This window comes from Conger conger, chromosome 13 (genome assembly GCF_963514075.1).
Source record: "Conger conger chromosome 13, fConCon1.1, whole genome shotgun sequence".
NCBI lineage: Eukaryota > Metazoa > Chordata > Actinopteri > Anguilliformes > Congridae > Conger > Conger conger.
Window position 1 is genome coordinate 6,520,623 of NC_083772.1, and position 17,793 is coordinate 6,538,415.

General features: G+C 44.3%; 1 protein-coding gene across 6 annotated transcripts; it reads left to right on the forward strand.

Moving 5' to 3' along the window:
• The first annotated feature begins 3,680 nt into the window (after positions 1–3,680).
• LOC133107752 (von Willebrand factor A domain-containing protein 5A-like) lies at positions 3,681–15,718 on the forward strand. 6 transcript variants are annotated; one of them, XM_061216902.1, is made up of 19 exons: positions 3,681–3,860; positions 4,578–4,620; positions 4,870–5,072; positions 5,481–5,703; positions 6,092–6,249; positions 6,344–6,458; positions 7,033–7,208; positions 7,555–7,643; positions 8,332–8,476; positions 9,499–9,578; positions 9,744–9,858; positions 10,312–10,470; positions 10,981–11,084; positions 12,167–12,414; positions 13,075–13,170; positions 13,286–13,363; positions 14,393–14,613; positions 14,806–14,929; positions 15,322–15,718. In XM_061216902.1, the coding sequence occupies exons 2-19, from the start codon at positions 4,578–4,580 to the stop codon at positions 15,399–15,401; spliced, it is 2,457 nt and encodes an 818-aa protein (XP_061072886.1). In that variant the 5' UTR covers positions 3,681–3,860; the 3' UTR covers positions 15,402–15,718. The 6 variants fall into 6 exon arrangements, with proteins under 6 accessions (XP_061072886.1, XP_061072888.1, XP_061072887.1 ...); XM_061216904.1 differs by having other exon boundaries at positions 13,075–13,164; XM_061216903.1 differs by having other exon boundaries at positions 13,078–13,170.
• The last annotated feature ends 2,075 nt before the right edge of the window (positions 15,719–17,793 follow it).

The window sequence follows — 17,793 nt, forward strand, 5'->3', positions numbered from 1 at the left end:
CAACAATTTGTTTTAATCAGTCAAACCAATGATGTCTCCTTTGTTGCAGCACCATCCATGAAGTGCTTTGAGAAACTCTCCCTTCACAATCATCTTATTAGGATCTGCATAACTAATGTTGGTGCTGCAACATCCACATTGTGCAACTGTGGACAACCGGTTGTAGTGAGTGTTTGGATTTGAAAGTGTTTGGAATGAAAGTAAGACCTAAATATAATGTGTAATAAAGAAATGCAGTCATTCTGTCCTGTGAGAGATCACAAACACTCAATGAGACTTATGGGGGAGGGTAGCTGGGGTTTCCCCCAATCTTCCCATCATTCTAATAATAGGACTTCTCACTGAAAATAGTGGAAGACTTACAGTAGGAGCCGCATGACACTCGCTAAATAAATCAGTTCTTTTCATCATATGACTTAACTGATAATAATGCAAATTTAATGTCAAATGGATAAAATTGCCCATCAATTTACACTCAATTACACTCAATAACTCATAATGACAATGCAAAAATGTGTTCAGAATCAAAAACTGAAGTATTCAGACTCTTTATTCAGTACTTTGTAGAAGCCCGTTTGGCAGCAATTACAGCTTTGAGTCTTCTTGGGTGAGTCCCATTCTTCCTGGCAGATCGTCTCAAGTGCCGTCGGATTGAATGGGAAGCGTCTGTGAACCGACATCTGTAGATCTCTCCACAGACATTCTACTGGGTTTAAGGCTGGGCCACTCAAGGACAGTCAAAAACGTGTCCCAAAGCCACTCCAGCGTAGTCTTGGCTGTATGCTTTGGGCCATTGCCGGGCTTGCACTCTTCATAGACCACTCTGTGTTTGGCTGCACTCATCCTTCCCTGAATTCTGACCAGCCTCCCTGTCCCTGCTGCCACCACCATGCCTCACCGTAGGAATGGGATTAGCCAGGTGATGAGCAGTGCTTGGTGTTTGCCAGACATAGTGCTTGGAGTTCTGCCCAAAGAGAATTCGTATCATCAGACCAGAGAGTCCTTTAAATTTGGCAAACTCCAGGCAGGCTGTCACTCACAGGCCTGAATGACGGAGTGCTGCTGAGATGGTTGTCTTTCCGGCCGTTTTCCCCCATCTCTGCAGGGGTCTTTTGAAGCTCTGTTGGGCTCTTGGTCACCTCCCTTCTTGCCAGGTTACCCAGGTTTGGCTGGACAGCCAACTCTAGGAAGAATCCTGGTGGTTCCAATCCTCTTCCATTTCACGATTATTGAGGCCACTGTGCTCCTGGGAACATTCAAAGCATTAGAAACGGGTTTATACCCTTGCCCTAATCTATGCCATTTTATCATGGCAGTCTACAGCCTATACCTTGGACTTCATAGCTTGGTTGTTCGCCTGACATGCAATGTGAATTGCGGGACCTTATATACACAGGTGTGGTCCTTTCAAAACTATGTCCAATCAATTCAATTTGCCAGTCATATTCCACAGATCTCATGGATGAATAACACAAACAAGATGCACCTGACCACAATTTGGAGTGCCATAGCAAAGGATATGAACACTTACGTGAATGGAAGATTTTGGTTTTTGATTTTTAATAAAGGTGCAAAAATGCAAAAAACTCACACACACACACACACACACAAATCCCCAGATCCACACACACACACACACACACCCAAGCAGATATACACTCAGTGAGCACTTTATTGGGTATTTATTTGACATATATTTTAGACGTATTGGTCTTCTGCTGCTGTAGCCTATCCACTTAGAGGTTTGACACATTGTTTATTCAGAGATGCTCTTCTGCATGCCACTATTGTAATGCATGATTATTTGCGTTACTGTCACCTTCCTGTCAGCTTTGACCAGTCTGGCCCATCTCCTCTGACCTACATTACATTACATTACATTAATGGCATTTGGCAGACGCTCTCATCCAGAGCGACATACAACAAAGTGCAAAGTGCATACTGTTATGTTTGCATGTGTAAAGACTGAACTAAAGTTTGGCTACTGTAGATACATTAACTAATGAATAAACAGACACGGTTAATTCACACGGGTAATTCATTCTTCATTTAATCTCTTCTCCAACTCTCACTCTTCTTTTGCACATATTTACATATTTACTACGCATATTGCGTTCTCGCCACCTACTGGCGAGTATTCAGAGCACAACATTCCCCCCTTACGTAAACAATATTACCAGGGGTTAACAACAGTGTATATCACCAGCAATAAGAATGATTAGTAGAGAATAGTGCATAACCTTGGCACTCAGAATATTAGTAGTAATACATAGCGAAATGCACAATCTCACATGCATGTTTTAAAGTATCAACCAGTTATTACTAGAAATATCAAGAAGTAGAAAATAGAGCATGAAATAGAACTCTCTTCAGTACCATAACAAGACTGAAAATAGTGGTAGAACATCAGCAGAAGGCTCAGTAGTATCCATATCATAAGTCCCAGAATTTGTATCGGTGTATATAGAATGATATCCATAGCCAAGGAACATTTGAACAGGCTACATGAACGTAGGTGTGTAAGTGTGTGCTTAAGTCACATAGTCCTCAAGCCAGCTCGGAGGCCGTCTGTCACGAGCAGGGGCCATATGAGAGTCCATGGCACCCGGGAGGTCAGACTCGGAAACTGTGGAGTCGTCAGTCACTGTATCATGTGGAGAGCAAGCAAATGTCTCAGGTGAAGCAGAAGCATGGTATCTAGCCAGCCGTGATGCATGCCATTTCCTACCATCTGACAGAAGAAAAGTGCTCTGACCAACTTGCTTCCTTATCACCAGTGGCTTGGAGTATGTGTATGGAAAGGCAGAGCAGGTCCTCCAGGGCATTGCAAAAACGGTGTAGAAGAAGGTATAGAAAGAGCCATCCTTCGTAGTAGTGGGTAAGAACTCGTCGCCAATTTGTTATGTTTGCATGTGTAAAGACTGAACTAAAGTTAGGCTACTGTAGATACATTAACTAATGAATAAACAGACACGGTTAATTCACACAGGTAATTAATTCTTCATTTAATCTCTTCTCCAACTCTAACTCTTCTTCTGCACATTACATATTTACTACGCATATTGCGTTCTCGCCACCTACTGGCGAGTATTTAGAACACAACACATACCCATAACCAGGGATAAGTGCGCTGAAAGACCCAGGAGGGAAGTACAATCTCAACTGCTACCTTTTTTTTTATTATCGTAATACCGCAACACGCAGATGTATGAGCAAACCGCTTACCTAGCCAAACACTGCTTACCTAGCCAAACTAAACAACCTGATACACAAGTAAATGACAGAAAGACAACAATTAAGGTTTACAGGGAGGTAGGGAGGGACAGGGAGAGGTGCAGTTTGAAGAGGTGTGTCTTCAGTTTGCGATTAAAGATTCTACTGTTCTGACCTCAACTGTTCAGATTCTACCTTCCTTCCACCCCCGTGGGAAAAGTTTTTTTCTTTTTGCCATAGGAGTGAAATGTTTATCTCCAATGTTGTGTCTATCTGGCTTGTGTGTAGAGGTTTGACACAATGAGCCAAATTCCGCAACAAGTGTGTCAGCAATCATCGAAAAATGTAATAACAATTCATCCTGTACCTATTTGATTAGAATACACCTATTGAAATGTATCTGAAATGTATGTATTTCCGGTATTGGTCCTCACAATTTTCTTCCAAAGGCGTCTCCGATTCATATTGGATTTCCCCGTTTCGCTGACAGCACTCTCATCCATTGGTGAAGTTGCTTTCGGTTTTGTAACCTGAAAACCATCCCTGTCTTGCTTCCTTGCCTCTATAAAGTGACGCATTTGAAAGCAAGCAAGATTTTTACAGCTGGTTCTGAAACAACATTAATCAGCCGTTGCTCGGAGTCAAAGGTAATTGATTTATTTTTTACTGAAGAGGGAGAGACATACGAACTTGAAATATGAGCTTGCTGCGGAAACCTGGTGTTAGATATTAGACGGAAAATTGGCGGATGTGAGCAGCCTAATGTTTTCATCGGGCTTCAACACATAAAAAATGTCATTCAGAAACTATATTTATTTCTACATTATCACAAGTGCATACACTAAACCATACGAAAATATTTGCTATAATTTATGACCCAGTGTCCGCGGACGACGTGTAACTGTTTATCGTTTAGTTTATTTGTTATTGTATTTAAGCCTGTCTTTTTCTAATTGTTCATTGCTAGTTTTTTCGGTTCTCTTTCCTTTGTGTAAGGTTGTTTGTTGGTCTAGCCCCTGTTTGGCTCTTTGGACTCGAAATGCTAGCTCGCTAATGTAGCTGTTCACCAGGAGACGGGCTGGAGTTTCAACACCAGCTCTGTCCAACACAGGATTATTTCGTCCACCTCTTGACCACATTTGCATGCACGTACGCATTTAAGTGCTGGCACATGATTGGCTGATTATATATTCCCATTAACAGGCTGGTTTATGAGTCTACTTAATAAATTGTTCTCTCTCTGTGTGTACATTCCAGTCTGGTAGTCATTCATGATCAACTAACTCCCAATTTACTCAAAAATACATTTGGTATGCTGTCGATACTTCACCAGTATGTGTTTTCTTTTATATATGTTGACAAAGATGGTGAACTGCTGGGGACTGCTGACGGAAAAGAATGAACCTGGTATGGAGCGATGCAAACAGGAACAATACCCGCACATCTCCCTACCAAAACTTCCTCTGCCCTGGGTAACTGAACGTTAACTGGTATTCTCTCTCTCTCTCTCTCTCTCTCTCTCTCTCTCTCTCTCTCTCTCTCTCTCTCTCTCTCTCTCTCTCTCTCTCTCTCTCTCTCTCTCTCTCTCTCTCTCTCTCTCTCTCTCTCTCTCTCTCTCTCTCTCTCTCTCTCTCTCTCTCTCTCTCTCTCTCTCAGTGCCTCTTAAACAGGTGGAGGTGGAGGTGCAGGTGCGGGGTCATGTGGCCTCAGTCAGCTCCACATTGCAGTATGAGAACAAAGAGGAGCGCCCTCTAGAGGCCATCTTTGTGTTTCCTCTGGAGGGAGATACAGCCCTCTGCCACTTCAGTGCCAAGATCGGGGAGACCGAGGTGGTGGCAGAGCTGCAGGAGAAACAGAAGGTGAGAGAGGAGTGGAGAGTTGGCTTTTCAACTCGGACAACGTACACAGCTAACGCCCACTAAGAAACAGTACACAGAGACGGCGCACCACAGTCAGATTAGTTGAGTCACAAAGCCACATTCTTTTCAGACAGAGCAACTGTAGACAGAGCTAATGTTAAGCTAGTTGCTCACCATTCCAATCCAGCGACAAACCCTAAAAATCAATGTGGGCTCCCAAGTAGTATTTTCATTTTTTCAGCAACAGTGACATAGACCTGACTGAGGACTCCCAAACGTGCAACGCCGCTAAAGCACTGATGTAATTTTGTTATGCCAAGTTACATTATGGCTGTAGTGATTCCATGTTTACTGTCTCCGTTACATATGTATTTTATTTGTGTCCCACCATGATGACATCATACCCAGGCTAAGGAGCGGTATGATGATGCGATAAGTTCGGGGCAGCAGGCCTTCCTGCTGGAGGAGAGCGAGGAGAGCCCAGACGTCTTTCAGCTGAGCGTGGGGAGCTTGCCCCCGGGAGAGAAGGCATCTGTGACCCTGTCCTACGTGACCGAGCTGGCGGTGCAAGCCGACGAGGCGCTGAGGTTCTGTCTGCCCGCTGTTCTCAACCCCCGCTATGCCCCCCAGGGTAACCACACCACGCTACTCACGCACTGTCCTCCAACATTGTGTTCTTCAAAGATGCGAGGTGGTGTAGATCTCTATCGCTAAGAGGGTAGTGTGACTTTATGGGGAAGAAGCTGCATTGGTTTCAGGTTTAGATCTAGTCTGTAAAGGGCACGTAACTTTATTCACTCAGGTTTTTGTTAAGTTTAGTTAACATTAATTAACTCTTGTTGGATGAACAAATGAGAAGTTGGAGTGTGTAAACTCAGTAGCTAGGTATGTTAGTAAGTATGTAGCTTTAGTTGACCTTGCAGTGACTCTGGGAAGAGCTCTTCTGCCCAGTTACCCTGTATCTTTCATCTGTCTATAATCTCTTGTAATATCTCTCTTTCCCTCCATCTCTCCTTCAGACAGTGGAAGTGTACCCCAGGTAACCTCTGCTCGTTCAGTGCCCTATACTCTGTCACTCAGCGTTCAATTGTCCTCTCCAAGTCCCATCTCCAAGGTGGAGTCCAACTGTCCCCTTGAACCCCTGAAGTATCTGAACACTGAGAAGACACAGGCCACGGTATGCGTGTGTGTGTGTGTGTGTGTGTTCTTACGCTAAATTTGTGTCCATGTGTGCAGTAAAATGTTAACACTGGCCTTTTTACGGCCGGCAGGTGAATCTGTCCCCAGGTCACACGTTTGACCGTGATGTTGAACTGTTGGCATACTACAGTGGTGCCCATCAGCCCACTGCCATTGTGGAGATGGGACAGCCCAATGCCAAGTCTGGTGAGCCTAACCCATTGGCCAAAATACTGAAGTGTCATGATCACAGATAGTTCACCGACATCCTCTCCTCATCACTACGGCTGGGCGATGTATTGCAATGATATATTATTGTATGCTGTAATGTTCATGGCTACCATGAACCTTGTATTTTTTCTTTAATCGTGCCTGATGCAGAAGAATAATATCTAATTAAAATATAAATAACTTCCAGCTGCTTGAAATGCTTCCATCACCACTGGGATCTATCGGGCCAATCAGCAGCAAGGCCTTACTGCTACCATGTGATGGACAAAAACGCATCAGATGGTTAGATGGAAGATGGACGGCCTTGCTGCTGATTGGCTGTCTTCTCAACACCCGATAGATCCCAGTGGTGATGGTTTTTCCCTGGAAGCATTTAATGTGTAACGTTCAGATGTTTACTACCACTATCAGGTAAACTAACACAAAAAAGACCAAAAGAAGTGCAAAGCGCCACCAAGTGACCTGGTGACAGTGACAGTTATTGCATTTGATAATTATTGTTGTGGTATATTTCCCAGCCTTACCCATTACCTCTCTCTTTCTCTCTCAGGCTCCTTGATGGCTGACCCTGTGGTCATGCTAAGCCTTTACCCAGAGTTCCCAGCAGCAGTGACATCATCGCTGGCCTCCTGCGGGGAGTTTCTATTCCTGGTTGATCGGTCTGGCAGTATGCGCTGTAAAATGCACAGCGGTCCGGGGGCACAATTGCGAATTCACAGTGCAAGGGTCAGTTAATTCAGATTTGTTTTGGAATGAATGCAGGGAGTCAGGCCCCCAGAATCTGGAATCAATTCTTTTGGAATCAAATTTCCCTCCCTTGTGCCAGCTGAACCCACCACCTAATAGTTCCTCAATTTCTTTGGAGTTAATTTCATCAAAGCGAAATGATCAGTAATGGTCAGTTCTTTTGCAACCCTGGCTTGGCTTTGTAATGCCGTCAGCTGGGTTGCAGTAGTATAGGGTACTGCTTAGCACTGGATGAGAGTGTGAAAATGGTGTATGATAGGAATCTCACACGGCAGGCCAGCAGGACTTGAGCGTGTGTAGAGACATTCTCTCATTGGCTCTGCAGGACACGCTGCTGCTGCTGCTGAAGAGCCTCCCCATTGGCTGCTTCTTCAACATCTACGGCTTTGGCTCCACCCATGATTCTTTCTTCCCGTGAGTGATGCAATCCCTGATTCGTATTATTGGTTTGGATGTGCTCTAAGATACTCTCATTGGCTCAGAAATGCTTTGTGTGCTTCTGTCATTGGCTCTGAGTTCTTTTATTCGACTCGACATGCCTTGCTGGGCATACACATAGCCTGTTGTTGGCTCTGATGCGTTTTTCAGACTGTGCTTGTTGAACTTTCACTGGCTCAGACATCTTCTGTGGGTTTCTCATTCTGGCTAGTACATTGACATGAAGACATATGGTGATCATAGAATTAGGTTTCCTGAAAGCAAATATGGATAGAGCTGTCATATTTCACCATTTTATCAATGACTCACTAGTTTCATAGCCTGTTTTTGGCTCTGTCTGGCTCCGTTTTTGCAGATATTTCCCCTTTAGACATGGCCTTTAGAACGCTTTCACTGAATGATACATGATCTGTGGATCTCTCTCATTGGATCATACTGAGCTTGTTGAAGTTTTACTGGCTCTGTAGGTTTAAAGCAAAATGGGAAGAGTGACCATATTTCTCTTCAGTAACTCACTAGTTTCAGCCAGTCGTCTTGTTGGAGTTGGTCAAAATAAGCAAATGATTGTAGCTTCACCCATTGCCAGGATCACAAAACCTTAATCTCCCATGAGTAGTTATAGGACACATAGTGACCATTGTCCTGTCGTGTGTCTGTCTGGCAGGAAGAGTGTGGAGTACAGCCAGGAGTCAATGGACCAGGCCCTTGAGAAAGTTGGGGTGATGCAGGCAGACCTGGGGGGCACTGAGATCCTCTCGCCCCTGAAGCACATCTACAGCCAGCCCTGCCTTCCGGGGCACCCCAGACAGGTAAACCTGCCCCTTGTGTCATGTTTCTTGCTCAAGCCCCATAGAAATCAGAACCTGTGAGATATTTGTGTCTGACTCGCATGGTCATTCAGGTATCCCCTTTCATACAAAAGTTAGAAGCACTGCTGATCGGGGCAGAATATTATATTGCATTGCATTACATTACATTAATGGCATTTGGCAGATGCTCTTATCCCGACCAAGCAGGAGACAATCCTCCCCTGGAGCAATGCAGGGTTAAGGACCTTGCCCAAGGGCCCAACGGCTATGCGGATCTTATTGTGGCTACACCGGGGATCGAACCACCGACCTTGCGAGACCCAGTCATTTACCTTAACCGCTATGCTACAGGCCACCCCCACTATATAACTTGGAAAAAATAAACACAGCTCCCTCCATAATGTTTGGGCCAAAGACCCAATGTCTTCTCTGACTATGTCTTTATTTGCCTCTGATTGGCCACAATTTTAAGATTTGGAAAATGTGGTTGAAGTGCAAATGTGGTATGTTTTTGGAAGCTTTAAACTTGCTGAGTCATTTGCATGGTTAAAATAAATTCTCACCATGCTGACATGGATTTAGGGAATGAGTCATGGAGGAGGAAGAATAAATAACATAACAGGCAATGGTAGCCTTTGCTAATTATGATAGGCATGTTTGTATTGGGGGCAAGTTAGCTGCTGGAATAGCTGCACTGAAACGTACCTTGGGTAGTGTTCAGTGTTAGCTAGCATACTGGCTTTTAATGGCATTTTTTATATTCCCTTACAACAAAAGATTACATATTACAAAAAACATGAGTGAAAGTTTTGATATTTAGCACACATTTGTGTCACATTTCTTTTACATTATTAATAGTTGATTTCTTGTAAAAGATTTGATTTTTTTTCATTTTTAGTTATGGCAATGCTCAATTTAACCATGTTCTATAGATTTGGAGACTATGTCGCCCTACTCCTTCATGTTAGCAAAGCATAGTGCAGCTCTGTTGATGGCCGTGTGACTCTGTCTCCTTATCCCAGCTTTTCATCTTCACCGACGGAGAAGTGTGGAATACAAAGGAGGTTCTGGATCTGGTGAAGAGAAATGCCCTCTCTCACAGGTGTGGCAGATACACCTGCAGTTGGTCTGCCAAGTCAAATACAAGTCACTAATAAAGATTTACATTATTTCTTTTATATTGTCTCTGTCTTGCCCGCCCTGTCATGGTGCTGCTAGCCATGCCACAGGGGCTGGCTGATCTGATTGTGATGTCATTTCCTCTCAGGTGTTTCTCGTTTGGGATAGGAGAGGGAGCCAGCACTGCTCTGATCAAGGGCATGGCCAAGGAGGGATCTGGCCACGCCCAGTTCATCACCGGAACGGACAGACTACAGCCCAAAGTGAGAGGGGGATTGTGTAGAGGGAGAGGACTGGGGTGAGGGTGAGGAATGGGGTGAGGGTGAGGGTGAGGGTGAGGGTGAGAGGCATGCTCATGGGGTAAGAAGTATATCATGGGTATGGGTGCACATAGACACTGGATCAAATGCAGATATTCTGTTTACCAGATATTCAGCTCTGGCTTTCCTTCTGTCCTCTGCACCTCCTTAATTGGGAGGTTCGGGTTGGTAAGAGGAGTTTTGTTTATGAGCAGAGCTACACTCAGTGAGCACTTTATTAAGGTTTTTTCTGCTGCTGTAGCCTATCCACAGAGGTTTGACCCATTGTGTGTTCAGAGATGCCCTTCTGCATACCACTGTTGTATTTTGTGGTTATTCTGGCACAAATCATGAAATTTGCTGCAATCCTTCTGTATCCCACTCCCTCGTTCCCTCGCTCTCTCCCTCCGCTCACAGGTGATGCAGTCTCTTCGCTTCGCTCTTCAGCCCGCAGTGAAGGACATCGCTGTGAAGTGGAATGTTCCACAGGGCGTGTCTGTCACCCCCCTGTCTCCCCCGATGAATGTGCTGTTCCAGGGTCAGAGGTCACTGCTGTACGCTGAGCTCACAGGGCAGGTGAGGGAAGAAATTCTATACATAGTTACAATATCTAACGTTTTGATATCAGCAAATCATTTTTAGAAAACCTCCACAGAGCTTGAAAGATAAATCAGAAAGATAAAAAATATATTTTGCTTTTCCTCCATGAAATAAATTGACTATGAATTTGTAATTTGAAATGTATTTTATGGTCCGCCAGCCCTGTTGTGACTAAGTCTGTAATCGCTAGATGTATCAGATACTGGGGTTACTGCCTCCTCAATCCTCCTGCTCTAGTAGCATACCCATCTTTTTCTCACAAATAAATTCAGATCCAAATGTATTTATATTTCTCACAATTGTCACAAGATGCTTCACAGAAGACCCTGTCCTAAACCCTCGCAAGAGCCTGCCGAGGGCATAGTTACTGTTAGTTATAGTGAAGAAATGCTGGACGGCTTTGGTAAGTGCACAGCTCCACCAGAGAGCCAGTTAAGCCCAGCTTGCACTAAACCAGAGTCTCACTCCCTCTCCTCCTCTTGTCAGTTTGCAGAGGCTGCAGAGGGCTCTGTCAGTGTGCAGTACCATCTGGGGGAGCAGTCTGTACAGAACCAGCTCAGCTTCAGCGTTAAGCCTGGAGAGAATACTGGGTAACGCACACAAACATTCATGAAAACAAGCTCACAGCCACACACCACACACACACTCACGCATGCACGCACACACACACAGACATGCACAAACACGCATACCGAGACACACGCTCATGAAAACACATACACATACACACACACACACACACACACACACACACACACACACACACACACACACACACACACACACACACACACACACACACACACACACACACACACACACACACACACACACACACAAAAACAAGCGCACAGCAACAAACGGCCTGTGGTGTAGTGGTTAAGGTACATGACTGGGACCCACAAGGTTGGTGGATTGATCCCAGGTGTAGCCACAATAAGATCCGTACAGCCGTTGGGCCCTTGAGCAAGGCCCTTAACCCTGCATTGTTTCCTGCTTTGTCTAATTAACTGTGCATTTCTCTGGATATGAGCATCTGCCAAATGCCATTAATGAAATGTAATAACAATAAAGTAATTAAAGTCACTCAAAGTAACTGTTCAAGTGATAGGTCACTCACAGACACACACATGTACACTCAGATTTGAACTGATCTTTGCTTCTGAAATAAGTAAAACAGAAAATGATGATGATGATGATGATGGTGAGGATTATGATGGTGATGATTATGATGGTGATGATGATGGTGATGATGGTGACAATGATGATGATGATGATGATGTGGTGATGATGATGATGGTGAGGATGATGATGATAGTGAGGATGATGATGGTGATGATGATGATGATAGTGATGATGATGATGATGGTGATGATGAAGATGATGGTGATGGTGATGATGATGATGATGATAGTGAGGATAATGATGATGGTGATGGTGAGGATGATGATGGTGAGGATGATGATGATGGTGATGATGAAGATGAGGATGTGGTGATGATGGTGAGGATGATGATGGTGATGATGAAGATGATGATGATGGTGATGATGATGTGGTGATGATGATGATGATGGTGAGGATGATGGTGAGGATGATGGTGAGGATGATGAGTGCAATGTGGATGCCACATGTGGCCAGTATGTAAATGCCCTTTCCTCAAATCTGTTTGTAGGCTAACCATCCACAGGCTGGGGGCTCGAACCCTCATCCGCACCCTGGAGACAGAGCTGAGAACAGCAGAGCAGGATGAGCAGGAGGGGCGTAGCAAAAAGGAGGTGGAGCGTTTGAGGAAGAGAGTGATTGAGCTGAGTGTCCAATCAGGAGTGAGCAGTGTCCTCACTGCTTTCGTTGCAGTGCATGCTGGGAGCTCAGAGCCCGTAAAAGGGTCACTGGTGCGCCGACATGTGCCCACACCTAGAGGTATGTGTGTGTGGGTATGTGTGTGTTTCTGTGTGTGCATGTTGTGTGACTGTGTGTGTTTGCATCAATGTGCATGTGTATTATGGTTGTCATAATATTCAAATTGTCACATTTGTACACATTTTGATTATCTGTTAATATTGTGTTGGGTTTTTATTTTGCATCATAACTTATTTTGAATGTTGACATTATAGCTAAGCTGTATGTAGCTTAGCCTCTCATTTCCATCTAGTGGGCATTTTATGTAGTGTATGTTTGCACCACACCTGTGTTAGTGGCCTAATTTTATGCTACATGTCTAAACAGACTAATGAGGTATATTTGATATACTTAAATTGTACCTGTGTCAGCTAGCTATGTTATTAATTATTGTACAATTATCCTAAATTGAGTTTAGATGGCTTGCTCTGGGGTTATTTCTTTACCATGGTCTGTTTTGTCAAAAGCAGTCTTCGACAAAGGCCTACTAATAGTAGCCAATGGCCTGCTTTGTGTGACCCAAACAATGTGGTTCTATTGCAATGTTTGTGAATATTTGACTGTTTGTATCTAACAATAATTCATTATGCAATTATGGTCATGTGTCTGTGTGAATGAACTTGTGCATGCATGTGTTTGTTCTGCCTGAGTAATCATAAAAAACATGTTTTTCTCTTACAGCAGGGATTCTGATGCGTTGTGGTGGTGGACCAGTGCCGAATGTTTATAGGTCTCTTGCATGTGCAGGCCCCATTAATGCTGGAGGCCCACGTAAGGGTCCGTTTCCGATTCCCGGTGTATATGTGCGTGCACGTGTGTGTGGGGGTGTGTGTGTTCTGCCAGAGGAATTAAATTGTTAAAGCCATGTTTACCACGTTTTCTCTTCCTGCAGTTAAGAAGAAAGGGTTTTTCCGCTCTTTGAAGTTTAAATGTGCCTCGGCTGGAGCACCCCCCCGTCCTACACGAAACTGTGAGTGTATATGTATACGTATATGTATATGTACATACAAATGTATTTGTAAATTAATGTTCTCATGTTCCTCCTGACAAGGTATCTGCAGAACTGGCTAGAGACCTGTACACAGCATAGCAGAGAGGGCCGCTCAATCAGAGCTTTCCTGAGAGGAGGCTCCCCTTTACTTTGTGTTGAACAGGCGTCACTCTGCTCATAATTGTAATACTCTTAAAGAAGCTGCACTTTAGTCAGGGACATGACTGAGTGCTCAGACTGATATAAAACCCTGAATGCTGTTTAGACAGGACGTATAGAGTGAAACATCCTACAGGTTCTGTCAGCATAGAGCATTCCGCATCATTAATTAATTAATAATATATTTTCCTCACGACTGTTATTCAATTTTGGAAGAATACCTTTTATACTATACAGTGAAACCTGCCTTGGTGGCCGCTTTCTCTTACCACCTTTCACTTGTCTCTCTCTTTCACAGTCACCTGCACAACACAGTCTCTCCCACAAACATTTTATTGATGTGTATGATGGCCACTCAAATAGGGCTGTGCCAACTTCTTTCAGTGAATTGCAATATTCTTCTTACAGATTTTTTTGCATTTGGTTTGGAAATGAATTACTTCAATTAATTGCATAATCTGTCTTGATTTGTTTATGACTGTAGCATAAAAAAATGTATCAGCCATAATCAGCAATGATAATATTTATTAATAGCCATTGTTTGTATGGTGTGCTAATACATTTTTATTTGGTATTTCTTTCTGATTTTGCCATTTCTGATGATGGCATTGGTATGTATCCTGCTGTTGGTAAGTTGATTTTGAGTGTTAGTTGCTGAGATGCTGTTGAGTGTTAGTTGATTTCCTGTGGGTTCTTCTTTAGTTGTTGCAGATGGCAGTGCTCTACAGTTCTGGTGGTGGGCAGTTCTGGTGGTGGGCGTTGTTCTGTATTATGAAAACATGGCACTCCACTGCCTTACACCTTCATGGGATTGTGTTTGGTCTCCTTTTTTTTTTTTTTTTTTATCAGTTCAGATGCTCAGCATTAGCTGTGATGACAGTGAGATTGAACCTGTGAGCTTTACCTCTCATGCTGACATGGAAGTGCCGGAGCCCCCCCAGCCACCAAAGGATGTTCTGCTCCAGTTGATCTCCCTGCAGAAAGCCAGTGGATCCTGGGATCTGGTAGCGGAACTGGCCGAGGTGTTTGGAAAGACTGAGGAGGAGGTGGCAAAGCAGAAACCCTCCCAGGTGGGCATTCTCACTCACTGGCAGAGGCCTGACTGACATAAGGCCTGTCCTGCTCAAATTGACCCATTGATCAAATTGACTCTCACTCGCTCTCCTCCCCCCCAATCTCCCTCTTTCTCACTCTCCCTCCCTTGTCCTCTTCGTCTCTCTCTCCCCCTCTGTCTCTCCCTCTCTCTCACGATCTCTGAGCAGGTAGACAGTGGTGTTTGGGCCACAGTTCTGGCACTGTTGTGGCTTCATGGCTTCAGGCAGGAAGATGAGGATGAGTGGCAGCTGGTTGCGATGAAGGCTGTTTCTTGGATCCGAGCACAGAAGGGTGAGATGCACACTGAGTGTCATGTGTTAGCGGGGAAGGGTGTGTGTGTGATTTTGTTTGTTACTGAGGGCAGTGTATGTGATTGTGTGTGTTACTGAGGGCAGTGTGTGTGATTTAGTGTGTTACTGAGGACAGTGTGTGTGATTGTGTGTTACTGAGGGCAGTGTGTGTGATTCAGTGTGTTACTGAGGACAGTGTGTTGTGTGTGATTGTGTTACTGAGGACAGTGTGTTGTGTGTGATTGTGTTTCTGAGGACAGTGTGTGTGTGTGATTGTGTTACTGAGGACAGTGTGCTGTGTGTGTTACTGAGGACAGTGTGTGTGTGTGATTGTGTTACTGAGGACAGTGTGTTGTGTGTGTTACTGAGGACAGTGTGTTGTGTGTGTTACAGGAGGCAGTGTGTCTCAGTGTGTCCAGGCAGGTAATGCCCTGCTGGGTTGCCAGGTGCAGCAGGGGACCCTTGGGCTGTGAGAGTGATATCCCTCCTACTTTTCAGCCCCACCCCTTTCTGGGCCCCCATATGAGCCCAACCCCCTTGTTCCCTTGTTACAGTCATTTGATCCAGTGAGCAAAGTAATGCCTCATTCATAACATACCACTGTTAGCTGCTTATATTTTAACAAAGAGGAACGTTTGCAGCATCAGCAAAAGGAATGGTGGAGCTCAGGAGACACGTAGAGCTTGGAAGGCTAGTGGTACGATGCTAACAGTGAGGTTAATCTGTTGGGTTTGTGATGTTTGTGCGTTTGCCGCTACTTTCTAATTAAACTGACTTTCCAGAAATACAAGCCTTGTGTTCTTGCTTTATGATCGCATGATACATTTTTTGGATTTCTTTTGTGTCCAGCATTCCTGCTCACTGCTGTAAATGAGAATATATTCGCTGTAAACTAATTTGCACTGGCTTGCCATGTTTGTCAATTCATGTGCAAAGATTTGAACGTCTTCAAGGAACGCCACGCTGTATGGTCGGGACGTAGCAATTCTCCATTTATCTCTAATGGCTACTTGTACATGAGCTGTGACAGAAGTGACCTTCAAAAGTCACCTGGGATTCCAGTAATGATATGCAGTTAGGCTGGGACAGAAATGGTTGAATACACTATCAGTGACTCACTGATTTGAACAAACACTGTGATTCATTCAGTCCTGCCACTGATGTCTGGTTTATTGCATTAAGTGGTTTGTGAAACTCTTAGAAGCGTATGGATCTGCGTCTTTTTTAATGGTGCTGTTGCGACATCCACATTGCGCAACTGTTGGCAACCTGTGAGCGTTTGGACGTAATGAAAGTAACTGTATATTTAGTAAAGAATTGTGGTCAGTCTGAAGTGGTCTTTTTCTTTTTTTTATGCAAGCAGCCGGACATAAAGGTGAGCTGAGTGGACCACAAAGTCAACTTGAATGTTGAGAACAGGGTTTTAGTTCACTTAGCTCCGCCCCACATTCTCAAGGTTTTAATTGTTCGGAAATTCCATTGACATGATGTCAGTTTTGTTGGTTTGCTAATGTACGTTTGTTTTCCATGAAGCTTAACATTGCCACATTACTCTGAATCAACAATTAAAGTAGTGTGCAAAAATGCCTTTTAGAATATCTTAAGTGAACAGAAGTGATCCTGACCATGACAAATTTCTTCAAATTTTAAAGCAAGATTATTATTATTTTTATTTTTTACAGTTTCAAAATAATAAAAAAGGAGAAGGGCCGTGTGCAAAAGTTTGGGAACCCAGTCAGTAATTACTTTGTAATTCCTCCTCGAGCAACTATAATAACTTGTAAATGCTTCCTGTAGCCAGCTAAAGTCTTTCAAGTCTCACTTTTTGAATTTTTCCCCATTCTTCCTGGCAGAATACCTATTATTCTCCTTACATGTACAGCATGTTTGAGATTTCTCCACAGATTTTCAATAATATTCAAGTCTGGGGACTGTGGTGGCCATTCCACAACCTTCATCTGTCTTTCCTGGAGGTATTTCATAGTTGAGTTCAAGGTACAGTATTGTGCAAAAGTTTTAGGCAAGTGTGAAAAAATGCTGTAAAATAAGAATGCTTTCAAAAATAGAAATGTTAATAGTTTATTTTTATCAATTAACAAAATGCATGAACAGAGGAAGTGAATAAACAAGAAAAATCCATCCGTCCATCCATCCATCATCACCCGCTTATCCGGAGTCGGGTCGCGGGGGCAGTAGGCAAAGCCGGGTATTCCAGGCGTCCCTCTCCCCAGCAACGCATTCTAGCTCCTCCTGAGGGATCCTGAGGCGTTCCCTGGCCAGGAGAGATATATAATCTCTCCAGCGGGCTCTGGGTCTCCCTCGGGGTCTCCGCCCAGTTGGACGAGCCCGGAAAACCTCCAAAGGGAGGCGCCTGGGAGGCATCCTGATCAGATGCCCGAACCACCTCAATTGGCTCCTTTCGACGCGAAGGAACAGCGGCTCTACTCCGAGCTCCCTCCGGATGTCCGAGCTCCTCACCCTATTTCTAAGGCTGAGCCCGGCCATCCTACGGAGGAAGCTCATTTCCGCCGCTTGTATACGCGATCTCGTTCTTTCTCATGTCCGGCAGCCTCCCCGGCCACTTGATCCAACTCACCACCAGGTGGTGATCAGTTGACAGCTCTGCTCCTCTCTTCACCCGAGTGTCCAAGACATACGGCCGCAGGTCTGATGATACGACCACAAAGTCGATCATCGATCTTTGGCCTAAGGTGCTCTGGTACCAAGTACACTTATGAGCTACCCTATGCTCGAACATGGTGTTTGTTAACGACAATCCATGATCTCATTCTTTCGGTCACTACCCAAAGCTCGTGACCATAAGTGAGGGTTGGGACATAGATCGACCAGTAAATCGAGAGCTTC

What these genes read in the sequence shown, in the direction of transcription:
- LOC133107752 (XM_061216902.1), top strand. Translation starts at nt 4,578, where the DNA reads ATGGTGAACTGCTGGGGACTGCTGACGGAAAAGAATGAACCTG. An exon ending in CCCCCGCTATGCCCCCCAGG is followed by an intron (nt 5,704 to 6,091) that starts GTAACCACACCA and finishes TCTCTCCTTCAG; the next exon opens with ACAGTGGAAGTGTACCCCAG. An exon ending in ACCCATGATTCTTTCTTCCC is followed by an intron (nt 7,644 to 8,331) that starts GTGAGTGATGCA and finishes TCTGTCTGGCAG; the next exon opens with GAAGAGTGTGGAGTACAGCC.